This window comes from Poeciliopsis prolifica, unplaced genomic scaffold (genome assembly GCF_027474105.1).
Source record: "Poeciliopsis prolifica strain line A6 unplaced genomic scaffold, Auburn_PproV2 SCAFFOLD006, whole genome shotgun sequence".
Classification (NCBI taxonomy): domain Eukaryota; kingdom Metazoa; phylum Chordata; class Actinopteri; order Cyprinodontiformes; family Poeciliidae; genus Poeciliopsis; species Poeciliopsis prolifica.
This window is the reverse complement of record NW_026562381.1, coordinates 6,278,608-6,305,467: the sequence shown is the minus strand read 5'-3', so window position 1 is coordinate 6,305,467 and position 26,860 is coordinate 6,278,608. Positions and strand designations below refer to the sequence as shown.

The 26,860-nt window shown below is 38.0% G+C and overlaps 1 protein-coding gene across 2 annotated transcripts; it reads right to left on the bottom strand.

Annotated features, from left to right (window-relative positions):
* Positions 1-8,065: 8,065 nt before the first annotated feature.
* Positions 8,066-23,259, bottom strand: LOC129360493 (fibroblast growth factor 18-like). Of its 2 annotated transcripts, none has more exons than XM_055030772.1 (5): positions 19,807-23,259; positions 19,581-19,617; positions 16,451-16,619; positions 13,028-13,134; positions 8,066-9,773 (listed from the first exon to the last, which is right to left on the bottom strand). In XM_055030772.1, the coding sequence occupies exons 1-5, from the start codon at positions 19,836-19,838 to the stop codon at positions 9,495-9,497; spliced, it is 624 nt and encodes a 207-aa protein (XP_054886747.1). In that variant the 5' UTR covers positions 19,839-23,259; the 3' UTR covers positions 8,066-9,494. The 2 variants fall into 2 exon arrangements, with proteins under 2 accessions (XP_054886747.1, XP_054886746.1); XM_055030771.1 differs by having other exon boundaries at positions 8,068-9,773; positions 16,442-16,619.
* Between the last annotated feature and the right edge of the window lie 3,601 nt (positions 23,260-26,860).

Genomic DNA, 26,860 nt, shown 5'->3' with positions numbered 1-26,860 from the left:
GAGAACAGAGAAAACCTGGGTTTTCCCCTGAGACCAGCTTATTAAGGCTTCAAACATCCCTCTTTGTTGTGAGGAAGTAAAGTTTTGGATTTTTCTGAAAGGCAACAACGAACCTGTCCTTTCTGACTTTCAACCGCTGTGTCAATCATTCATCTGAAAAGCGGAACAGCAACATGTCTAGAAGCAACGTGGACATTGAATTTTTGATGTGTTTAGAGAGGCACAATAGTTAGTGGGCATTGGGCCTTCAGGCCCCCGTTGGGGATGTGGGCTCCCAAGTGAGAGCGCTGTAGACTCCCAGCTGTTTTATGCAACATGCTGAACAGTAGGGGGTCGCCCTGTGTTTGTTTAAAACTAACAGGAGTCCCATTAAAGCCCTGACTCCCCTCATTTAGGACTGCCATCGGGACACAAAGGACAGCCCTGGGAAGCGGCACGTTGCAAGGGACACCAATTATCAAGGCGAGGACACAGACCGGCTTGTTCGTGCTCAAGGACATGTCAACTCATTGGACGACCCCCTCCGTCAAACCCATTAACCAGAGCGCACAGAGAGGCATCTTAATTGGTGTTGGGCAAACAGATTTTGTCACAAAGTTGCAAAGGAAGCTAAGTAGCTGAATGTTCACATTGTCTAACCCCTGACCTGGGCTTCAGGGGCCGTTCAGAGACATCATTATGCTCCATTACTTTGAGCAATCGTCTCAGGCTCATCCTATACCCCAGCGGGAGAATCCAGGACAGCAATTAAAAGCAATATTCCAGCAATAAAGATGGCATAAATACAAAGTGAGCTCTTTTCTCTCTGTCCAGTGATATTATAGTGGCGAGGGGCAAGATTTGGCACAGACAGTAGCTGGTAGGGTCCTTTGGTTGGATCCAGTCACTGGGTGTCATCTCAATCTTTTTCTTACATTGAAGCTGTTCCTTCTTCTCAGCGCAATCCCCTCGCTGGACCCCCGGATCCCCTGTACTTCCCACCCTTTCTGGCTCTTTCATTCTGTTTTAAATGAGATTTTGTTTGAGGGAATCACTTGACATCATTAGTTTTGGAGAGTGGCCACCATGGCAGGGTTGCTTGTCTTGGCTCATGAAAACATATGTCAGATTAGCAGCAGAGGACTTGTTTTTTGACCTCAGGTGAAAGGTCTGCACTGTTTTCTTTTTGTTATTTCACTTTGGTTTAATGCTCTTCTTCCTCTCTTCTCCATTATTGGTTATTAGCAGCTGATTATTCTGTCTTCAAGTTTAATCTGTACAAACAGCAGCTTTTTATCTCTATTGTGGTACCCATAAAAATGTGTTCATGGTATGGCAAGAGCCATTTTAACTTAACTTAACAAACTCTTCTTTTGCCACTTGCCCTGGACAAGATCATCAAAAATGTCCGTGTTGTAATGTCTCAAGAAATATTTAAAATCTTAATTAATCTTACAAATGAAAATGAAAGGTTTAGGATGGCAACATCAATGAATGCAAACGCTTTAATGAACTGTTTCAGTCAGAGAGAACGTCTTGCAGTGTCCTGGGACGGGTCCTTGTTTTTCTTGCTGAGACTGATTATCGCACTCACAGAGGCTATTTATAGACTCTTACAATTTTGGATTACCCTGTGGGTCATTTCTGAGATCAAAGTAAATCATTTTGGTTTAATTACAGCCCATGTTTATCAAAGCCTGAATTCATACACTGCAGACTGAGGAGAAAAGTTGTGCTTCAAAATTTGGCACTCTGGAACTGGTGTTTCTAGCTCAGTGTAATCTCAGTCAACATGTCCTGTACTGGTGCAGAAAAAAAAAGACATTCTTGAAGAACTGCCACTGTTTCCCTTTGGTAATTTGCCAAACCATCAAAATTAGGAATGTCCTAACTTTGTGCATCAAAAAACACTCTCCAAAAGCCTTACAATCACTGGATGTGTAGCCATGATAGATACGTCTTGAAAGCAATTTTTTATTTGCATTCAAAGCATTTAACCAAATGAGAATTACATTTGGTAAAATATTTGAGAAAAGCCTTGGTTTTGCTTTGTTTGCTTTGAGGTTATTCATTTAGTCACTTTGCCCATTGAGACTCTTTGGTTTGCCAATGATGCATCATAGAACCTACTGCCAATTATGTTGTAGTACTCTAATTCCACTGGTTGTAAACCCTTGAACATGCCTGACAGCTGACGTTATTAAGTTTGAAAGCCTCACATTGATTGCCCTACATACAAAATGTGTTGTTATTGTGGCCAAGCAACTCAATCTTTGTCCCTTTTGACCAACAAGAAGGCATACAGTTTCCCATGTGGTTTTCCATCTGCAGCTTGCAGTCGGGCTCCAAGGTGTTAACTTTAAGGCATGTCGCCAAGTTTTGCAAAGTCCTAGACATAAACCATTCATTTTTTCAGGTATGTTGTAGAAGGGATGCATCCAAGACTTGCAGGACAGTGACACTCAGGTACTGGAGTTGTTGACCCCTGCATCAGAGTAAAGGTCAATCAAGCAATCCCGTTTATGTTGGCAAAGAAACTGCCAGCAGTAGTCATTCAAAAACACCAAGAGGAAGTTGAGAAGTTTTGCAATCAGAAAGTGCAGAACAAATTCAAACTTGTACACTTAATTTTATTGTTGTTTGTTGCATAATCATTCCATTCTGGTACAAGACGGCTCCAAACTAACTAATGAAAGCTCAAATTGAATACATTTCTGCCTATTTTGATAACTGTATTTTGTTTCAATGTAATTTATCTAACTTGACTGTTTGCTTGTGGGATTTATTTCTGTTGCCATGATTTGTCATATTTCAGAAAAAGAGGAAAAGGTGTGTTTTTATTTGGAAATCCTTGTGTGCTATTTCCTTTACGCCAGGTTCTTCTCACTTTATGCTTTTCTTTATGCAAAACTATTACAAATTTTGACAAAAAGTGGAGTTGTTCTGATTATAAGTAGGATGCATGACTGAAGAGAAAGAATAAAATTGTGGAGCATGCAAGAAAACGAGGTGGAGCTCCTGTTGAGTTGCAACATGCTGATGTCATTTTTGTTCAGTCTCTCACTTTTTTCATTTTATGTAACATAGCTCTGAATTCTGACTCATGCACTGACCTAAACAATGAAAACTGCCATTTGAATGTCTGACTACTGAACGTTTAGGAGAGCTTAATGCTTCTATTAATTTTCCATTCTTTGATTGCACCATTTATTATTTAAAGAAAAAAAAAAACTTCTATTGTGTGCTAGTTTTACCATTACTGGAAAAAGGCGTCAGAACCTAAAAATGTGGCCTTGATAGAATCAAGCAGCTTCTGCCTATTGGTGGGAAAGTGCTGATTAATTGTGTCGTAGCCCTGTGAGAAAGTACGCCCAGCGCAAAGCACTAATTATGGGCCCTGCCTGGCTGAGAGAAAAGGGGACAAAACTCTCAACAAAGACTCATCTCATATCTCAAGACAATGAGGGGCCAAAAGAATAGGAGAAAGGAGAAGTTAATGAGCTGTGTCACCTGGCATCTGTTGATGCTGGGACCAGGGCTGACGTATGAGTGTTTGTGAAAGAGACAATCTTTTTGCGTTTGTGTTTATGTGTCATTTTATGGTTTTCCCTTTATTATAAATTATTATATTTATTATGTTTATATTACAGACAGATGAAGGAATAAAAGACCTATGATTTTTCCCCCATATCACATTAGTGAAGAGGTTCATGTTATTGAATATTGTAGTGATGCATGTCTTATAAGTTTTTTTTTTTTTTTTTTTTTTATCTCTTCCTCTCTATGTGTCTCTGACTTTTAAATACATCAAATATTTAAAATGCTATCAAACTTGTTTTAAAGCTGAAGCTGGGGCAAGAAAATAGGAGTCTGAATAAATTTAATAAAATATTTAAAGGGTGCACTCCTTTAAATTAATTATCCATTGTCTTGTTTAATTTAATATAAAGGCAGACAACTTTCCAGGTCACTTGTTAATCAAGCTCCATTTGTTGTTATTATTCTACTTTTTTTTTTTTTTTTTTACTTTAACCACAGATTTGTACAAAATATATTAATGTAATGATAAGATGAATGGAACTATGAAAATAAATATGGTGCCATACAAAAGCTATGATATTGAAGTTTTTTCAGTTTCTTTCACGTTGCAGCTATTATATTCTATTGAGATTTTATGAGATAGACCACAACATAACGTGCATTGCTGGAAGAAAAAGAACATTCTGTTTTTAAAAGTAAAATTATAAATACACGCGCCTGTTTTAAGAAGAGCTTAGAGGTTTGTTAGGGAACATTAATGTCGAAAGAGCATCATAAAACCAAATATCACAGCAGAAAGGTAAAGGAGAAAGTCAAAAGAAGATTAAAACAATAAAAAGAAATTGTCAATTAGACAAACTCCATCTACATTTCTGGTCTTTCTGGAAGAATAGCCAGAAGAAAGCCATTTGCATGTGGTAACAGGTCATGCAGGATACATAATAAACATGTGAAAGGAGGTGCTCTGGTCAGCGTAACCTGAAAACAGTGAAACATGATGACCTCAGCACCAAGCTGTGGGGATGAATTCCTTCAATAGGAATAGACGTAGGTAAAAAAATCAGATTTTAATGACAGATAGAGAAAACCATGCACATGCACTGCTTTGTGTTGGTCTGTTTCATAAAATCCCTATATATATATATATATATATATATATATATATATATATATATATATATATATATATATATATATATATATATATATATATATATATATAATATTGTTGAAACTTCAATAATAGTGGAAACTCTCTAGAGAGACAGAGAAAGAAATTGTTGCAAAAGTTGAAACAGAAAACAAGTCCAGTTAAATTCAATTAAAAGACTTAAAATTGTTTTGTGTTTGCATCTTTGTAAAAACATTTTAGTGACATGTACAAAGATATAAATAAAATAATTACTACGTAAAATTAGTATTTAATTGAAGTGTCTGCTTAATGGGGTTACAGTTATGTTACCTTGTATTTTGTGGCATTTCATTTAGTTTAAAATTTAATTGTAAAAAGTAGTTGTTGTTTTTTTCAGTTTAAATCCAGTATTTGTTCTTCTTTAAAACAATAGTTTGTTTTACGTCATTATATCATTGTTGTTGGAAAGATACCAAATTATCTTCTGATTCTGTAAAAATAAAAATCTACGAAAAGTTTTGTTGTTGTCGCTTTGCTTGACTTTGACTTTGCATGTTGTTCAGAGGAAAACAGAAGAGGTCTGGCTTTGCATAAAGTGTACGTACAGTAAGCACATTTGTAATCCTGGAAAAACACAACTCAGCCATTTATGTAAAAAAAATACTTTGAGCATCACAGAGTGTTTCTCATGTGGAATCCAGTCATAAAAGGCAACCAGTCAGCTGTGGTCAGCATTTAGGGTAAGTTAGACGGGTGGTAGCAGCAATGTTGTTTAGACAGTCAATGACGTGACTTGAGACTACATTCAGCAGCACGAGGTATAGAGTAGCTAGAACTTTGTTTTGTTTGGCTTCATATTTTTAATTTTTTCTTTACAGACAATTCCAGTTACGTTCACAGAGACAAAGCTTGTTTTATGTCTCAAAGTATGTACTTTTCTGTTGACAGGGCTAATTGTTAAGTGTGTGGCTGCTGAGCTCCAGGCCAAAGAAACCACTTTGTTGTTGTTGCACTAAAACTTGTAGAACTTATTCAGAACCACAAGTTTTTTTTTTCTCTCCATATTGACACAGCCCTGGTCATACTGTACCCATTGTGCAAAGTTTCAGCATGCAGCGATCTTTCTAATAATAGAATAAAACCTACTTGGCAAGCAGGACTGCTTTTAAAGATTCCACCTCCTTTCAGAAGGAGGCTAAGCTTTGTAAAAGGGAATTCTATGTTTCGTTTTGAAGTTATTGGTCCACTTCCAAGACCATCCAGCCTCCAATGATCAAAGGTTGAATCAGAGAAAAGCCTAGCGGGAGGCTTATGCAAAAATGCCATCTCCTTATTGCGGATGGGGTGACATGTTTTAAACCATTGGCACTCGTTTAAATGTCAATATACCCAGATGCTGTTTGGTTGTGCTTGGTCAAGTTTGAAGTATGCAGTACGAGGGGTAAAAAGAAAGAAAAGCCTCATTCTCACATAACTAGAGTTTGTAAAGTTGGATTAATTAGATTCCTCAACTTGTTAAACGGTGTTTTAACTAAACATCAGACGCAAAAGTCATAAACTGTAGAGATTTTCAGTAGCTAGAAATAAATTAAAAGTACTTATTTGTATTGCCCAAACAAATAGGATATATTTTTATTTACAGGGGAGCAAAGATGGTAAGTATAGATTATTATTGTATTATACTACATAATAATATATTATATAGTATTATATTATATTACAATATGTACATAAATATTGTTTATCATGAATTTAAGAGAGCAAAGAAAAAACTTTGATAATTTACAATTAATTATTTATATTACCAAGCTTTCCTTTTGTTCCTTCGAAGAGCCTCATATTGACACCGAGTATTTGTGTTCAAACACCAAATATGCATTAATACACTCAGTGGAAAGTATATTGGCACTACTGTAGAAGCAAACATCCTTCGTCTTTCTTAGTTCAGCCCTTGAAGTTACGTCAAACCAGTACCAAAGAAAATAAGTGATGGCTCCAAGATTGGTTGGTCTGCAAACACTAGTCAGTAACGATCAGGTTACTTTGTAGTAACCTGATCTTTAGAATATCTGAAGTCTGCTCTACAGAAAAATCCATGAATGAGTCGATCTTTCATGACACGATTCACAGAAATATCTGCACATAGTGAATCAAGAACAGGTGTACTTGTCACTCCATCTTGGCCCTGGTGTTATATGATCGTCATACAATGGCATTTATGGTATTTATGTCAAAAATAACATTGTAACTGTTGCAATGTTGAATCAGGTACACATGTACCTAAAAACCTATTTTAACAAACTATTTGCCTGAAACAATGTCAAAGAGGACCAATATTTTTTTTATTTAATTCAGAAGCATCCCACTTGAAGCTAATGAGTGACCCAGATCTGGCCACTCACAACAAACTATTCTGGAAGCCCCCTCCTGCCGTTTTTATTATTATCATTTCTCACGCAAAGTACAAAAAGAAAAACAAAAAAATAACACGACATCCAGTCAAGTTTAAACCACATGAAGTATTCTACAAAATCCCCCAGTCCTCTTACAGCAAACCCCTGAAGACAAAGAGTGTTCAGCGTGGATCCATTACGTTAATGGTGCATCACCGGGTCACACGTCGAGCACTCTGTTTCCACCTTTAAAAGCAGGTCAGACATTTGAAATCCCATGACAGAATGGGGAATCTCTGGATCTGCTGGAGGTGACTACCAGAGTGGAGCGAAGAAGGGGGGCCCTGATAAGATCGCAAGGAATTTAAACACGAGTATTTTTCCCCCTTCAAAGCCTCCATCTTTCAGTCTGACAGTAACTGTAAACATCATTCCTGCACACAGCATTATGAGATGTGCTACTCTGCATTCCTTCAGCACTTTAAAAAACATCCAAAAGACTCCACAATAGTGTCAGTTTTTGCATTCAAAGAGCATTGCACTTGCATAAAAAGTTATATCTTACATGCTATTTGTCTAAGGAACTTTTTCTTTTATTGCAAAAAAATATCCTGTTTGTGTTTCATTCCGTTTTTGTCATTTTAACAGAAACTAGACACTGAAATACTACCTTCTCATCCAATGATGACTTTTGCAGATGTAACCCTATCAACATTGCAGTAAAATCACCAGATTTGTGAACTCTCAGAGGCCTTTGTGGTGATATAAAAAGCTCTGAGAGATGTTGCAATATTTTTTTTAAAGAGATGACCTTAAAAGCAGACCTCACACTCCTGAGTTTGTATATAAAAATGCATACCTTGGCAGTATGTGGAGAAGGGAATGTACGCTATGTTGAACCACCTTCTACCTGCAGCATTCATCTTTCAAAGACTGTCATACTCAGTGGGTACATAGTCAAAAATATTCTTAAACTGAGACATGAAAGTATTTATATTTAATAAACACAAACTTTTTTTAAATACAGTCCTCATTTTATTAAAAGAGGCCAAATAAAACTCACATTTTATTTACAAAAGGAGACAATAAATATCTTAATAATAGTCATAAAATTATTTTTTGCTTAGATTTGTTTAAAAAAAACATAAATGTGTCATGTTGTTAGTAGCAACTCATACAAAAAGACCTGCCAGGGGTCAGGTAAATACAAACTACTGGTGAAAAAACCTGGAGTTTGTTGTCGGTGAGAAGCAAAGTGTTTTCCCTTTTTATGATTCAGACATGACATCTGGCTGAAAGGATTCTCTGAATCCTGTCATCTCAGTATTTGAGAAGAAGCTTTAATCATCAGATGGAGGTTTATAGAATAATGTAGGATAATGCACAGATTTTCTGTCTGTGGATGATTGGTATGCTTTTTTTCCAAAAGCATCTTCAAGTGAGCGAAAGAAAAGAAGAAGAGCTGAGTTTAAGGTCAAAGTTGAGATTAACTGAACACAAACAAAAGAGGTAGAGGAAGTCATTGTCAGCCCCAAAAGGCTGGCAAGCTCTCAGTTTAGGAATAAAAGGAATCCATATTTGAAACAGTTTTAACACATGTGATGAAGAGTTAATAGAAACAGACAAAAGGGATTAACAACCTTCCCCACGTGTGTTGAAGCTGGAAGACAGTGTGGAATTACGCTGTTTTTTCTGTTTGTACTGTGTCCTTTCAGTGTTTAAACAAGACTAAAATCACAACGGGTGTTGGACTCGTCAAAGCACGTTGCGTTTCAGCTGAATCGCAGGCTGCATGGAAATGTCATGAAGATCTCACTGGGGACTGCGAGGTTTCAGCGCATTCCAGGAGCCACAAGTGACTTTTAGGGATGAAAGACATATGGAAAGAACGTAGAGGACAAGAGACTTGTAAAATATTGCACTCAAAGCTACACAGTTATCCCGGCAGCGCGGTGTCACCTGCCGCCTCTCTCCGTTTCATCTCCATGGTGTCTAATTCCAGTGGAAAGTATGGGATCCGCGTTGTCAGGGGTAACACAAACAAAAACCGACAGGTATTCCAATAAATCTCTAGTTGGCTGATTTTTATAACATTGCGTCAGCTCCTGCTTCAGCTCCCATTGTCAAAAAGAAAGTATGCCTTCAGCTTGCAGTTCAAACGTGGCTGAGGACAGCAGCGACACGAGTTCTCTCAGAGGTCCTTGAGTTTATCCGGTATAAATAACATGACAGAAACATTAGCACAAAGACATCAACCCAGGAGAATCCAAGAGTCAGGAAATATTCAGTCATCCTGAAATACAAAAATAAAACATCTTTGACTTTTTGTTCTTTTAGTTTGTCTTTCTGTTACAGAAGCAGAGTCTTTAAGGTGATTCTTTTAAGAAGCTTGAGATTTTCAGTTTCTGTTTCCTCCTGTGAGGACATCTAGTGCTTTCCCAACGGTCCCGTCAGTTCCTCTTGGGGTTGGTTTTTAACCGCCGAGCCCTTCGTGTCCGCTTAGTTACTGTGGTGAAACGGAACTCCTCCAACGGGTCCACTCGACCCTTCGGCTGGCGCTTCATGAAGTGGACTTCCTGTTGCCTCTGCGTGGTGCGTGAGCCTTTCTTGGGCCGGCCCTTCCGGTTGAAGCCAAGGTACCATCCTTTGTACTTGGCCGATACAAGAGCCGTGTAGTTGTTCTCCAGGAATTCCTCGACAAAGACACACTCTTGCCTCCTTCCATCAGGCTGAAGAACAGAAAATGGACAACATCAATAACACAGAAACACCAAATATTTTTCAGTTATGCCTATTTTAGCATGAGTGTGTTATTAATTTTGTGAGCACAAAGTTAATCAGGTGAAGATGCTGGCTTTGACAGTGTTTTTTTTTATTCTTTATTTGGCATAACATTTCCAATGATATTTTTGGGTGTGTTGAATAAATATCTCTTCTCTATATAAACTTGTGGTGAATGGTTAGCCATACTAGTTAGCTTCATCTGTAACTAATTTTATTACTTGAGGTAGCTATATTCCTGCATTTGAGAAGGTAACCTTGAAACAATGAAATGTGAAAATTAAACACGTTTCCATAATTGATATGGCCAGTAATCACCAGACACAACACTAAAAATATACTTCAAAACTAAAAACTCTTTTTCCACAACTAAAGATTTCTGGAAAACAGGAATACACTTAGATAAAAATTAGAGGAAATGCTTTGATGAAATCTATCTGTTGTTTTCTGTCAGGCTCTGAAATACATCTATGAGAAAACTCTCAGTTTGGTTTCATCTAAAAGGTTTCTTACATTTAATTCTTTAAATGGCATAAAGTAAAAGAAATAACTTTTTAAAGAGAACTGCAATTGGCTTAAATTGCTAACTTCTTGCCTTTCTCGATTGGTTCATCTCTAAATATTACTGTGACAATTGATTAGGACCACTGATGACAAGAATCTTACTCTATATATGCGTAAGTTTGAGCTAAAATGGAATCATTTTGTGCTTTTGTCATAGTTTTTTTTCTTTTAACCACATTTACAGTATAAAAAACAAAATTTCTGTTTCCCCAAGATAGCAGCTGAAAATAACTAACAGTTTAGTTTAAATGTCAACAACCATGTTTGGATCTGTGACCTTATTTGTTTGCCATTTGTTGGACCTACAAAAAGTTTTCTGAGGTTTTATTGGACGTAATGTCATCGAATAGAAATCAGCCAGATGGCACCAACAAAACCTTTATTGAACCTTAATTAAAATACATTTAAATTAGTTTTGACAATAAACACAGATACTAATAAACATTTGGGCAAACTTTATGTAAAAAAAAAAATTAAAAATCAAAATTTCCTTGAGAGTGCAAAAGCTTGCTCAAGGTCACATTGTTACACAGACACATATGCTTTTGTGGAAGACCGTTATTGATGAAACTATCAGGTCATTTTAAAAAGTACAGAAATGCAAACACAAGAAGATTACAGATACAAAGATTACCTGGCAGACAGCAGATTGCAATATTATATAAGAATCACTGCATTTGACAATTTGTTTTTTTGTTAATGTTGTTAGGAATCTATTAATGACAGTTTAAAAGTTTATGTTGGGAGGAAGAATTTAACTTAGAATATCTGGGTGGCGGATTATGAGCATGAATTAATTCAGGTTTAAACTCTGGACAAGCTGTGCTACATAGTGTAATATAAAAAACACTGTTTTGTGACACTGCGCAGAATTTCAACTGTAGTATTTTCTTCATGAGATGCTGCTCTAGAAAATAGGTAATTATGCACTGAGGCCAGAGTCAGTATAGCATTATAAGGCTATTATTATCATTTTAAATGTCTCAGGTAAGTTATTCTGATATTGAGACTTGACAGAAAAATGCTAAATTATATTTAATTTGTATTTCAACTGTTAAAGCAGATCATCTCATAATCAGAACAATCTAAAATTCACTTTAAGCACATTAGCTGTGACATGCTAACAGTCAGCAATCTGTTATTAATGACTTTTTTATATCAGGACATTGTTTCCAAGAGAGATAAATATTTTCAAAATCAGTAAAGATTTTTAGTAATAGGTAATAGAAAGCCAAATAATCTGTGAAAACCTATTTAAAATAAAAACATATTTGCTACAATATACAGGAACATATTGTGATTTATTCTCTTCCTGCAAGAGAGTGAGAGAGAGCAAAACTTTAAGAAGACAATAGGAAGGATGGAGGGAGTACAAGATGTTTCTTTTTATCCTTTTGGGTTTTTCAAGTTCTGTTACAAAACAGTCTGCAAGTCAATATGTTTCAGAGTTAAAGAAAGTTTCTGCTTCTTTCTACAGAAAATACACAGAGAGAATGTTATTTTTGTAATGCTAACTATGCCAACCACTTCATATTCACTCTATTTTTATTTTTGAGATTAACAGTAAAACTCTGCTTCACATTGGCTCTCCTGTCGAGAAGGGGAAGTGACTTCCCTTCTCGTCCCAATATAAATGATAAATAACGGCTCATGGCAGGGTTCTTCATCTTCTTATATTAATAATTTGAAAAGATGTGTAAAAACTCAGAATCAGAAATTGAATTGAATACTGGTAAATCCAATAGATTTCTATGGGCAATCCTATTGTATGCAAGTTTATTTGACTGATTGACAATCAATCAAATAAACTTGAATCAATCAAGTTTATTTGTAGAGCACATTTCAGCAACAAGGCCATTCAAAGTGCTTTACATCATAAAATGATAGATCCACTTCATGCTTATTTGTACTGAAAAGGTTTTATAGTGAGTTATAAATGTGTCATGAAATCAAATATTAGTTTAATGGAATAATAAAAATTAAGAAAAGTTGTTACATATTTACATAGGCAGAAAATGACATTTACTGCAGGATATGCTGGATAATTGTTTGCATTCCAGCAGATCCTGCAGTAAATGTGTAAATAAATATAACTGTGGACACTCTCCTCATTACTATGAAAAAGCAATTCATTTGACTTACATTTTCTAAAACTCATCCCGTTTACATGTATAGAAAAAATGAGCTAAATATACAAGCAGTCTGAGTTATTAAAGGAACCAAACTATGTGTCTCTGAGGATAAACTTTTTGAACTATTTTTACAAATCTAAATGGTTCTCTGTGGTCACATGCAGTCATCTTGTTCTAATGGCCACCTGGTGTGACTAAGTGATAGAATTGCAACAAAATTCCTCTTAAGTGACCATTAGTCTCTGGATGCATTGTGGTGATTGCAGTCAGTAATTGACTGATCGAGTGTCAAAGGAGTTGGCCGATTACGCAATGGAAGAATGGCTTTGAGCTATCAAAGGGGTTTTGTTCGGTTGTCCAAAAACACAAGGAGAAAAACGATATGAGCTCCTACTAAATTCAAATAGGGTTAAAGGCTAGGTCTAAAATACAGGTTCTAATATTAAGGTGTTGCCAAATTAATCTTTAGAAAATATTCCAAAATAACTAAACTCACTCATACTCACCCTTCCGACAATTTTGCCCTTGTCGTTCATGCAAATATAATGTTCACTTTCTTTTCCTTTTATTCGAACGTGACTTCCGAATGTTTCTGTCTCCACAACAAGAAGGGCTGGAAAAGAAAAGACACAATAGACTTAGTAAGAGTCACTGAATATCTTCTAGTACAAACTTTCTTCCTGTACATTTGTTCTCGCAAGACAAAAAAACAACTTTACATGCATTGTAGGTTTTTCTTAAATGTAACTTCCAAATATTGAGTGATTCAGTTAAAAATGCACAACGGGTAATTCTTCATTCATTATTAAAAAGTCACTAAGATTCCAGGCATTAGTAGGAATCTACTCTTGGTAAAAAATACCAAAGCTATTTGAACTGAGAAGCTTTGGCAAAAATAATGACCAGTCCCACCAACAGGTCTCTGTCATGACTTGACATGGCAATAATGCGCTCTAAAGATGTATCCTGACGGCTCCTTTATTCTTCCAAGCCCCCGACACCCTGCTCCTGCTCCCATCCAACATGCTCACCCCTGCAAGGTCACCTTTGTCTGCACTCGCCCTCAGACCAGCAAAGAAATCTGCCAAACGTTTGTGGAACAGTCATGTGCCCCTCAGGATTAGGTTTCAAGTTCCCTTTAGTTTGTGCTCACTCAATCAAAAAGTTAAGATGATCCATTTGTTTAACACACAGGGCCATTCAGTAGCGCTCAAGGGAGCAGGGGAAGAATAGTGGAAGGGAATGGGATGGGCAGAAGTAACTCCCACCCTAAAATCAAACCTTGAGAGAAAAGGTGGGAAGTAGGTGACCTCTGAAAAGTTTGGGAGGGGATAGCAATTCCCTCTCCTGTGGTACCACCTTGGTTTTATAATTAGATAGATTAGTTTGGACCTCTTGAGCTGCACTTAAAAAAAGCTAAATCCAATCTGTTTTCAACTTTTTCTTTCCTCTCTTGAGACATTGAATTTTGCAAATTCAATGTCTGTAACCCATCCAAGTTTGTATTGGATTGGATTCTAAGCATATCAGTGACAGTGTCATCATAATAAAATTGAAATATTTTGGCTTTGTACTTGTATAGCATCTTATCAAGTCCAAAGGACCCCAAAGGGCTTAACACAACAATCATTCACCCATTCCAAGTTACTGAATAGTAGCCCCAGCTGCTCTGGGGCAGATCTAACAGAAGTGAGGCTGCCATGCACCAGTGCCACTAGACTGTCTGTCCCCCACCAGCAGGCAAGCTGGGTAAGTGTCTTGCCTAAGGACACAATGAATGAGGCGGGTGAAGTAGGGATCAAACCATCAACCCCCCCAATTGCGGGGCAAACTCCTATTACAATCGCCATTTCCCCTTTTATAAACTTTATTGTTATCAGTACCACTAACTAAGTGTTACATAATCACAATCTTAATCCAAACATGTTTATAAAATGAGAGGAGCACATCAATTATTTGGCTAAACAAAATTAAAATTTGCACAACTTAACAGTGAAGTACTACTGCCCTTAAAATCCTCCATTTAAGAGATTGCAAAACATAAGAATCTGCTTTTATTTTTATTTTTGAATTGCAGTTTGAGTGGGAGTTTTGTTCCATTTTCCTAAGGATGTCAAGCTAAAATTAGACAAATTTGAGTGAGGTGTGATCAAAACATGAGAGACAAATGCTGAGCAGACTGGATGCCAGTGAGTGAAAGAAAATATTAATCTCTTTTCGGACTATTTTTTATGCTTTTGGTGCATTGCGACAATATGAAAAATGATAGTTACAGCCCTATGTTGACTTCAATAGATAGATGTCTGTCTAAAAAGTTAAACAGAAATTGTGTTTTTCTTCCACGTTGCAACATTTATCAATTAGACTTATGTTTTTATATTACACTGCCCACTTTTAGAGGACAACCGATATCAGTTACGATGGACAGATGTGGAAGAGGTGTGTTTTGGTTTTTTAAAAGTAATACATATGATATACTAGTACCTGTGATGGATTATAATTCTTGTACTTCAGATGTACAAATATGAGATCTGAAGTCAAAGGTCTGCAACCAAGTTTGGTATGTCTGTTTTTTTTTTCTTTTTTTTGGGCCTTTTGCCACCAGACTACAATCTTTCAAAGTGAACATTACTAGTGAGTGCAAAGGAGTTCACAGGTGCCAGGTACTGCAGCTGGATGGGGAGGAGGTGGTGAGGGACGGGGAAGAGGGGGAGAGAATTGGCAAAGGCTCATGGGAAACATTGGATCTGCTTCCACTCAAGCTCTAACAAGCAGTGAGGAAACTTCGCCTGCGCGCATCTGCAACTGAACACACTGACTCAGAGGCATTCAAGACCGGCAATTTTGGAGCTGTGAGTCAGCTGTTATGAGAAAAAAATATCTGCAGGGAAGCGCGGCACAGGCTACATCAAAGAGTGCTTTACTGACCATCAATTTAGCCATCCGCCATATTTGATCTGCAGTAATGAAAAAGCATGTGCAGAGCTAAGTGGTGAGATTTAAGGTGGATAATTCATTTCAGACCAAAATCCTCCAGCAGCATTTTTTGTGGTTGTTATGTTTAAATGCTTAACAGTTTCAAGTATAAAAGATCTATCATCTCTACTGCTTAAATAACCAATACTGAACCTTCACCTGAAAGAGGCAAAGAGCAACTTTTCCTCATGAAAGAAATATCACATTCATCAAAACGTTGATGGAAAAAAAATGAACAAAGATCAATACCTTCTGGGTGAGATATCAAGAAAAAAAACAACAGATATTTTCCAGAGATGCGACTGACCAACTTTTCTTGGTTTTATTGGAAGTCCAATCAGCCATTTTTTCAAGGTCAGTAACAGATAAAAGACAAAATGTATGCTACATGTTCCTTTACAGACTCAGTGCTTTTGAATCCAACATAGCATGATGGCTTCATAAGATCATTAACATCTATGCATTAAAGCAAATTTCTTTATCCGTTATCTGATTCTTTCTGTGAAACTCCAGGAGGTGAATCAAGTACAGGCTGTTTTTTGATGAACATATGGACTGAAAGTTATGAATATTAGTTTAGATTAATTTGATAAACATTAAGAGAAATCAAGATTTTTTCAGCATAGATCTGCCAGTCACTGATCAGAGCCAATATCTGTCTGATTGATTTGGTGTGTCTTTGATATTTGTCATCATAGAGATCCTCAGCAAGGCTGGTAATTTCAGCAGGTTTTCATCCATCCTCATTCACTATTGACTGTCTTCCAAAACCAACTCCTCCTGCACTAGGCAAACAGAAAACAACCTCAGAACAATGAAGAGCAAATAGCCTAAAGGGTCAGAGTCAAGGAGTTTCTAGAAGCACCAAAACTTTTATTCTGGCTGGATTTGCGATCTCAGACTAGCTAAAGTGTCAAGTGAGATGCACAGAAATTCTCCCATACCATACTTGCCCCCATCATCTCCGTTGGCATTGATTTTCTTCCCCAGGATCTGGACGTGTTTGCCTGTGGTCCTGCTGTAGAGCTGGTAGATCCGGACCTGCTTTCGGCTCAGGTCATCTGGGTTCCTCGTGTGGTTTTCAATGTAAAACCTGAAATCGGCAGTGCTCTGCTGCGATTCCTGCACAAGAGGAAATGTACAACGAGACTGTCAAAACACAGATGTTGACAGTAATATGTGCTGTTGGTTTTATGGCCTCTATGTCAAAAGAAAAGTGCTTTAGGGTGTAAAAACCAAGATAACAACATAGAAATTTGTAGCTGCAGAGATTTATTGTTTCTCCTCTTTAAGGTGGCACATTTTATTTGCAATGCATTTACAAGAAGCTAACCACATTAGCACACACTCAAGTGGAGAGTGTATTTGAGTGAAACTCCAACAGAACAAGTGCAAAGCCTGCAGAGAGGCCTTGTTTGTGAGCACTGGGGCACAGTATATAGTGTGCCTCAGGCAGTATTGAGAAACCTGTACTTCATTTCCACAAGCAACCAAGCCACTAGCAATTATACACCTGAAGCATCCAGACCTGTTGCACTATCATCAAACAAATATCTGCCTGGAGGCCAAATAGGGTCCATAAATTAGAAAATGCAGCAGGCGGGGGACATGAGCGAGGAAGAAAGAAGTACCTTAAACCACAAAGACTCTCTTGTTGGAGATGTTTTAATCAAATTGCAAAAATCTCCCTTCTGCCTCTCACCATCTTGATGTTTCTGAGTTACCTAAGACCTGACATAAAGATGTGGGAAAATATTTGGCAGCATGACAGAAAAGCAACTGTGACCCAACATGTGGAAGAGAGAGAGGAAACGTATACTTTCAGAAGCCTTGGAATCTCGGATCACGCCGTGATCCCATCTCCCCAGCTGTATATGGTGTGGTAATTGCACAGTAATGGCTTTTTATGTGGCGGATCTCAGGTGGGTAATTATATACAGATTACATACTCAGAGTGCCTGTTGATTTAACTTCAGTGAATTGATGACATTTAGCAAAAACACAAGGTGAAACATTAACCTCCGGAGAACAAATCCTTTACATCAGACAGGAAACATAAACAACTTCTTCAAATCCAAATGCAAACTGATTTAGGCTCCTGGTGTCCTTCATCCTCATTCAGATGTTTTCTTATCTCTAAAATGCCTTGTTTAAGCTTTGATATACACAAACTACCACAAATAAAGCCTCAAGAACAACCATTCTTAAAACTTAAAAACAACATAGTTGAGAGTATAATATTGATTTTGACAATTATAAAAATTGCTTCTTACAGCGACCATTGTCTTCTGTATTTTAGATTCTTTGAAATCACTTCGATACAAACAACAATTGGACAGAATGTGACAACAACAGCCTCCACAAGAAAATCCCAAACTTTGCCATAAAGATTCACATTTTGCAGAGTAAAGCACATGTTTGGACTTGGACCGAAACAATAAATCTTGATATAAATATATATATATATGCTTCCAAACAGAAAGTCCTGCTTTGCTGCTTTCTCTCAGCATGTTGGTGAAGCTAACAGCCACAACGGCTAGACAAATGAGGGGAGAAGGTGTCACTACTGCAACAGCCAAAGATGTTGCATTCCAATTTCGACTGAGACATGTTTCCAACTGCAAGCACTTCATGCCAAAGTCTCCACAAATCAAAGCTGTTCATCAGCGTGATCTGTTGTCAAACATGAACCTCAAAGCTGAGGAGTGAAAAAAGAGCTACCACACAACAAAACATAGCTTCGCTGAGCTGCTGAGGGATTTATCCCAAATCTTCCCCTCTCTAAACAAATACAAAGGTGTGCTCGGTAGACAGTTGGATTTCATCTCAATGGAGAGGCAAGCCTAAGCACATGGCTGAGGTGAATGCTCGCGACAATAGTTTTTATCACTCCGTCTCCTTCCTGCAAAGATGCAGCATGAAAACGGATATTGTCTCCACATCAAAAAGTCTGGCCGTCGCCTTCACGGAGGAAGCTCAGTTGTTGCATCCATCTAAGATATGCCATGCTATCTACAGAACACACACACACATACACACGCATGCAGGCAGGTACTGAAGCACACACTCATGCTGGTGATGCCCTCACTTCCAACCGTGGTTCATCTCCTATGTTTTCCTACAGAATGTTACTGAGAGCTCAACAATGAGAATAATCTTCTGCCTTTTTCCTATACCAAAAAATAACTAGACTGCTTATTATTTTATCCATGATTCAATATGTTGAAGCAATAACATTGCATGCTGATGTCCTGTTAGAACCTGAAAATGACTCAAATTGTGCATAAGTTCTTGTGCTTCTTTCTTTCTTTAAGAGAATAACCAAACTTGAACATGCAATAAAACAATTTAGAGGAAACAAACAGACAAGAATGTTATTCATCAAGTATTTGCTGCGTTTTTTATTTGAAACGTTGTTAAATGTCTGTTTTTATGAGTTCCACGCTATTTGTTTTATTTAATAAATTTGGTATCTTTAAAACGAGAAAAACATGGATTTTTATTTAAAACAATCAAAAACGACACACAATGAACTGATAAATAGTTTCATACGGGAAAGGTGGAGGTGGGGGGTAAAAGGGCTGCGGCTGAATCAAAGCCAACGCAGTCAATTAGCTGAGTGGATGTCTGCAAATCGTTATGGTTCAAAGTAAGACGAAACTAGTAAAAACAAGGCAACAAACGCCAAACGAGTCATCTGTTCAAACTGCAAATTTCAACCCCAGGCACCTACATGTTTACAACCCAGCTGTTGCTGTGAATTAGTGAAAAATGCTACTTGAATCCCCAACTGCAAACAAGAACGTTAAATATTTACGACTTTTATAATTAAACCTATTATAAACGGTTCGCTTTTGCGATTTTTAATGCAAACAGATTACATTTAGTAAAGTTATTGATATATACTAACTTAATTAAAAAAATGTGAGTTTTTTTTCCACATCTGTGTTGATTCTAATTTGTAGCGTTTTATGTTACGGTAAACGGGATGAAAGCAGCACATGGCCATTCTTCTATCATGACTCAAATAAAAAAAAGCTGCACATGAACATGCAAAAAAATATAAAAGGAGAGTAAACGTACCTGCAGCTGGAAGTAGAAAACCAGAAAGTGTAAACACCTAGGAGGAGAGAAAGGGGAGTGAATCACACGGGCAATTACATGGAAAATAAACGCAGCCTACCTGGATGACAGCAATGCACAAATATGAAGTTTTTGGCGACTTCTATTGGTAAGAATGCATGAGTTTATGCAAAAAAATAAAAATAAATAAATAATAAAAAAGCAAGGAGAGATGTGGAGCGCTTACAGGTAGAGGAACCTCGAAGGCAGCACGGACATCTTGGCTTTCAGAAAGACGGCTCAAATACACCTGCTTCACGCACTCAGAGCCCCGGGAAAGGTTGGCGGGATCGCCTCCTTCTCTGTCTCTCTCTGGCTTTCGCTCCGCTGCGCGTCTTTTTACGCACACAACTCCGGCGGTAAGCAGGAGACTGAATCCCAATGTAAGGATATATGCAGCAGGAAAGGCACGGAGTACAACATTGGGCGCTTCCTTGTTGGGGGAACTATCCCAAAGATTAACTTCTCAGATCAGGTCCTCAGAGTATCAAAAGTTCACCTTAAACTGGAGCCAAGCTGCGACGTCTCAAAAAATTCCCCTTACTTAAAAAAATATCCTTTGAGCTTCTGCTCCTCCAGAGATCACAGGCTCTTCATCTTGGTCCGTACCTGTGGGGGATTTCTACACCTTGCAAGGCACATTTTATTCTGACATTGTAGGAATGTTAGGGGGGAAAATCAAATAAAGCGGTCCTCAAAAAACAAGGCAAGCAGATAAACTTATCCAGGTGAAATTAAAATTCAAAAAATCTCGCAGTGACAGTAAAAGTCGTAGATCCCTGGAGAGGCTGGTGATAGCGCAGCGCTGCCTGCCTGCTGCCTGCCTGTCAGCGGTGTTTGTGCGACTGCGGCTGGAGATTTGGGCACAGAGAGGCTTTTTTGTTGTTGGTGGGTGGAAACATGTCAGCGGTTTGCACCTGATAGGGTAATCGCAGAGAGACCATCAGCTTTAGAGATTTTTTTTTCTCCTGGTGGGCAAAGCGCAAGGAGATAGTTTAACTTTTTTTTTTTTTTAAGTAGGATTTCCTTTTCTTCACAAACTTAATAAAAGAAGAAGAAATTAGACCTTAACAGAGTCAGCACTGATAATCTAATTTAAAGATGAGTCTTAATCTACTTCATTATGCAAATTGTGTACTTTTTTAAATAATTAATGGCTATGAATATAATTCCCTTTTTTCTGACACCCGCAGTAGTTTTAATTAACTTGATTGTTGAGGTGCCTTTGCTCTTCCAGGAACAGAAACTGGTCCTGTCTCTCTCCTTTCTGTGCGCTTTTTAAATCAGTGTGGGTTTGTGGATTGGACCTGCTCCGCCAGACACCATTCAAATGCATTTTTTTCTCTCTTCAATTATGTGCCATAACGTAACCGATATTTAAATAAAAGAGAAGTGTGAATGTGTTTACGAGTGCTACAGAGCTGGCAGCGTTGAAGTGAGGCTGCAACTTAAACAAAAGAGAGAGAGGGGGGGGGAGAGAGAGAAACAACTTTGTGGTTCGGTTTTATTGTCCCATTAAAACTGGATCCCCGGGATTCCTTATGCATTGACATTTAAAATGATTCTAAATGGTTACATATACTTCCCATGCGTGGGGTTTTCATAGGGTCTTCTTCTGCTGGTTTGGTGGGAAATTAAGAGAAAAGCCCCAGCTACTGATTTACATGACACGTTAAAAAATACATCACAAAAACTTGAAAAAATTAATGAATCTTACTGATAAAGTCAAGCTGAGATTATAAAATGAATCTGAGATTTTTTTTTCTCAATGTGATCCTGTCTGCAATGCACTGTAATAATCCTTGTAACACAACTGAACACAGCTAATTTAGTCTCTCTGCCCCTAGGAGGGAAACCACAGAAAGTGCAGTAAATAGTAATTATTCAAAAGGTTATTTGAATGATGGTTGCACAAATATGAGGTTGTTAGTGTTTGATCAAATCCAGCTTACATTAGTTGCTGCTCACCCCTCACAAAGATTTCTCTGCTTATAAAATACACCTGAAGAGTGATTTACAGACAGGATGATTAGAAGCAATCAGCAGAGGGTCTGAATTACTAGTCATGTCTTCACTGCATGTTTGGGACAAATTTCTCCAACCACAACTGAAGAGTTAGAGAGAACTGCGGAAGGTATATGAGTTGCTCACATGTGAGTCAGAGGAAGGAGAAGAGGGACCCAGATGCGGGGCAAATGTTTTCCCTCCTGGTAAAAATGTGTAAGATGCCCTAAAATAAAAATAGATTTTCTTTTACCACAATCTCACACTAAAATGATGGTAATTAAATGTATTGGTACCCCTGCTGTTCAATCTGTTCAAAGACCTTTTTGAGAATGAACAGCAATTTGCAATTCTAAGAATTCTAAGACTTGTAATTCCAATGTATGCCGTGTAGGCATCCTAAAATATTTTGTAGGATGCTATATCAAGTGGGATGCATGTCAGGTCTTCTTGTTAATTATATATTTATAATTAGTTTAACAGGCCTCAAAAAGGAGGCCGAAAGAGAAGTATTGGGAGAGGCTGGGATCATTACATTAGACTTTAGTGACATTTAGCAATAGTATCACAACTGCATAGTTTCCTAATTTTAGTCTGCATAATTGGAACACATAGAGAGAAAGGTGAAATATTCTTGTTTATGCTATCTTTAGATTGTCCAGAGTCCTTATATACTTTCTGCTGTGCAGCTCAGCCCGAAGCTTTTCCACAGGATTTCTGTGGACTCAGATGGGGATGGAAGAAGGTTGTTTTTTGTGTCTGTTTAATCATGTCAATATTAATCTGTCCTCCTGTGCTAGACTCTCCTAAAAGGTCCAATGGTGATCTATTTACATTTTTCTGGCAGTCTAACAAGGTTCTCAGTGGGTTTTGAAAGAGAAACAGCCCACATCATCACAGCTCCTCCACTGTATTTAAATGCTTGACAGTAGGTATCAGGTTCTTTTGCATATATTTACCCGTTGTTTTGTAGCAGATACTCCAGATACTTTCATCTGACCAAACCACCCAGTTCAGGTAAAAACCTGAGCAATGTTTGTTATTGTAGGACTTAAAGGGATTTTTTGGGCATCCCTCCCCAACAACCAGCTGGGATTTACAGTTGTCACGGAAAATTTATGACACTAAGATGCTCCTCTTATTTTTTAGCCTACTGGCCAGTGGCTGAGAAAAATGTCTCTTTATCATGTCATACTTGCACTTATTTTGTAGAAAGTTCTCAATTACTATTTAGAAGTTCCTAAAAATAAATAATTGTTTCAAAAACCCTAATGTAAGCATGAAATAGATGCTTGAGTTACATTTATCATAGTCGGTTGTTTATTGGTAACAATAACTCTGCTTGTATTTTTTCTTTTTTTAACTGCTAAATTTTCAGATACTCAGATGAAACATAAACTAATTTTTTCAGTGTAGAACTATGCTACTGCCAAAATAGATCCATGTATTTTGCATATGTTTTCTGGTGGTGCCAATGTGAAGCTAAAGAAGAGAAGAGAAGCATGATTTTTCCATTCTTTTTAAGACTTGCTTTTATCATTTTCTCAGTCTTGAGAGATTGGGGAATAGCTGCTGGATACAAGCCAAGTGTCTGATGGTTCTGGCATTCACTCCTCTGCTGTAATAGTTGCTTTGGCAGCTGACCAATCAGGAGCCAGAGCTAGGGGTTATTCCAAAGACATGAACTAAGATTTAGAGTAAAAGAAGCAAAGTAAATACTTTTCTGACCTTCTTGCTGATCCTTATTTGATTCATTGGATTCCTGATCAAAATTTTACTTGTTTTTCGTCTTTTCCTGTAAGACTGTCTGAAAAAACCAAACTAGGCAAAGAGAGACTGAAGTTATGGTCAAATTCAAAACACAGGTGTATCTTGATGAATTATATTATCAGGAAGTATATTTAATTAAATCATTTAATAAAGTACATGATATAGATTTATTGAATACAGACTGAGCTTTTCAGTTTTCTGTTAATTGTGATACTAAAGGAAACACAATATTCAGTTTCTCTGAAAGTTACAACAGCAATTTTCTACCTCAAGCATCTTGGACTTCACCTCTTTATTCGTCCTCCAGCCACGAGGGCACTGATTTCTGAATGAAATGAAAAATGTTCTTCTATTTGGAAAGGGGTCTTTGGACACTTCTATGTTTAATGGCTCTCAATGCTTTGACTGTAGTCCATAAATCTGCTCCACAGGTATCAGTGGGTTTTGCTTCATGATCCTTTCAAAGGTGCTATTATTCTCATTACATATGCAACATTTTATATTTCCTCCACTCTATTTTTTTTTCCTTAATATGCTTGAAAACATTTTTGTTTCTTTGATGGTGACCTTTTCTGATTTATGTTTCTTATGGAAGTTATCAAAAACTGTCTGATGGACAAATCACTAACATGGTTTTAAACAGCATTTCTATGTTAGAATTTTTTTTAATTTTCATTCTACATTTTCACGTTTTATGAGAAACTGAATTTTAGATTTTGGCTACAGAACAATCAAAGTTAACAGAAGTGATGTTTTAAAAATATTAACCTTGGGTGTAATAAATCTATGAAATCTACACTTTGCTTTTTGAATTATTTTACAGAACCATAATTCAAATTGATAGAATCAGTCATGTCATTTTGAAATTTTTGTTGCCACACATAAACAATAAGTTGTATTTCTTTGATAAGAACTTTAAATTAACTTACCTGTACGAATAAAACTCAACTTTTGTTGAGGCCTCAGGAAATTGGTCTTATTTGGAAGAAATGACCCTTTAAATTTAAAAAGCCTGGTTATATTTATTTTCACACTGCCAGTTTGGAAACAAAGCTGCTTCCCGAATTTAATTGAAGCAGAGGCAAAAGAGAAAGATGAAGAAACCTGATAAATCAGGGAGAATCAATCAAATCCTGGATGGAGAAGCATAACAAGAAAGGGCTTTGTGAATGAGGAGCTGTTTCAGTCCAGTTCTTGAGGATTGGAGGAGGGTGGGGTTGGGTATGTGGAGAAGAATTGGGATAAGGTTACCCACACAGATTAGCCAACAAGAGTGAGGGAGTGAGAAAACCTAGCAAGAAAGTTAGAAGTCTTAGTTTACCTGGCTCACTTTGCTACCCAACCTATGAAAGTGCTTTTAAATGACCTGAAAGCAATTTGCCTTCAATGATTCTTTTTAATTTCTCTTACAAAAAGCAAATTTGAGCCAGAACTGCAACGTGGCGAATGATGTTACTCCCAGAGCCCTTTCAAGCCTTTGAATTTGAACCGCTTCCGTGCACTTATGCGTGTCTGTCTGCAGCGGCGGGACTGTGGGAATGTCACCGGGGATATCTCATTGAAGCTAAAGGAGGAGGCATCTGAGGGCGGGCGAGCGCTCAGCAGTTCAAAGGACCCTAGCAGGCATTTAGGGCTTGACAAAAGAACTTGGCAGATCAGTAAGTGAAGCCCAATGTACTACATTAGTGTCAGGACCCCCTCTGCGTCCCTCCCACTTTGCACTTTCATCTCTGACACGGACATATTGACTCAAAGAAGAGGAGGGGGTGTCAGGGTCGGGGAGGGAAGGCTTGGTGGCTGCGGTGTGTGTCCCATTCAATTCCCAAGGTGAAGCGACTGATGCGGAGGGGTCACCACCCAGAAGCCTCTCTTTTTTAACAAGAAGTCACAGCTCGACAAGCATGTGAGACTTAAATGGAATGATCCTCTTCCTCTCATCTCCCTCAAAATCAGCCTCACCCCACTTGTGAAGGCCGGCCCCACCCCGCCGCTTCAAACACACACTCAGACACCCCTTTTTCACACCGCTGATCATGTCCTTCTGCCAGCTACCCGAAGTCAAACGGCTAACATGGATCCAGGTCGTGATGGGGTCGCAACACCTCGGCTTTATGGAGGGTGACGGAGAAAGGAGCCAGAGATGGAAGGGAGGGAGCTACCTCAGGGACCCTTCAAAGATCACCTGAAGAAAGAGGGAGGAGGCGGAAAGAAGCAGGAAGTGTTTTTAATTTGTCCCCCCTGTCACACATTGTTTGCACGGAGTCATTAGCGCTCAGTTAAGTTTGCCTTGAAGGGAGGAGACCAGAGGATGAAAATTAAAGCCCTGCTCCTCAACAAATCATCCGAACACCAGAGTACACGTCAAGCATACTAATGTTTCCATTAGCTCCAGTTGCCTGTTTGACATTAATGCTGATCTGCTCCATCTCGGTCCAACAGGGAGTCTACAGTTGTCCGAAAACATAAACAAAAGTTTCGGCTCCCTTGTTGCTAGTTGCAAACATGTGCAATAACTTAATGTGACTGCTTGCGTTTTGAAGACCTCACTAAAACTATTCATTCTTGGACAAAATCCCTGGCCGTTGCTAAGCACAAAAGAAGGTGCCAAAATGTGTCACAGTGTTACAACTGAATAACAATCAGCCCAAAGACCTCATGTGTTCCAAAATTCTGGCCCACATCTGACAGATAAATGTCAACTCCCTTGGTCAAGAAGAGGTAATCGAAGAAAAAAAAAGTCCTGTTGCTGTGTGTAGACGTGTCGAACCAGACAAGTGCTTAAATAGTATAATAAGCCTTCAGAAATGGGTGGATTAGTGGTGAAATTTTGGGAAGTGGAATGATGTAAGTGTTTTTTGTCAGCTCTTTTTTCCCCCTTACTTGAATGACCCTGTAATTGTTTTCTTGGATGACCGTGATTACCAAATTAAGGGGCTTGTTGTTTGTAATGTGGCATGAAATTGCTGTGAGAGTCACAAACTGGCCAGAATACTTGACTCATTCACACAAAACATTATTATTATTTGACAGTTATTGAAAACACTCAGACGCTTGATTCTTGGTGGATGTTCATGGGCGCCATCAATGAGGTGAAGGCTCAAAGTAAATTAAAAATTAGCGAGAAAATAGCTTTGAAAAGGCGATGCTTCAGAATCAAAAGAAGCCCACCAGGAGCGTGACCTGAGCCCACCCATTGAATTTGATGAGGACTTTGATTTCTAGGCCATTACCTCCATGCTAGGGGTGAGAAATACTGAGTGGGTGTTCAAAACAGGAACCTGTCAGGCTAACTTTCATCTGATTGCTGAGCTGTCTGAAGAGCTGCTCCTCAGGTGCAAACTCAAAGGGTATGGGTTTTAAAAACAAGGTGAAGAACAGGACACTTCTTGGCCAAAACCAACAATTTAAATTATCAAATGATATTTGGCGACTTCCATGACAAGGCATTGAAAGGCACTGAAATTCTG

What these genes read in the sequence shown, in the direction of transcription:
- LOC129360493 (XM_055030771.1), bottom strand. Translation starts at nt 19,838, where the DNA reads ATGTCCGTGCTGCCTTCGAGGTTCCTCTACCT. An exon ending in CCTTCGAGGTTCCTCTACCT is followed by an intron (nt 19,618 to 19,806) that starts GTAAGCGCTCCA and finishes CTCTCCTCCTAG; the next exon opens with GTGTTTACACTTTCTGGTTT. An exon ending in AGGGCAAAATTGTCGGAAGG is followed by an intron (nt 9,774 to 13,027) that starts GTGAGTATGAGT and finishes TCTGTTCTTCAG; the next exon opens with CCTGATGGAAGGAGGCAAGA.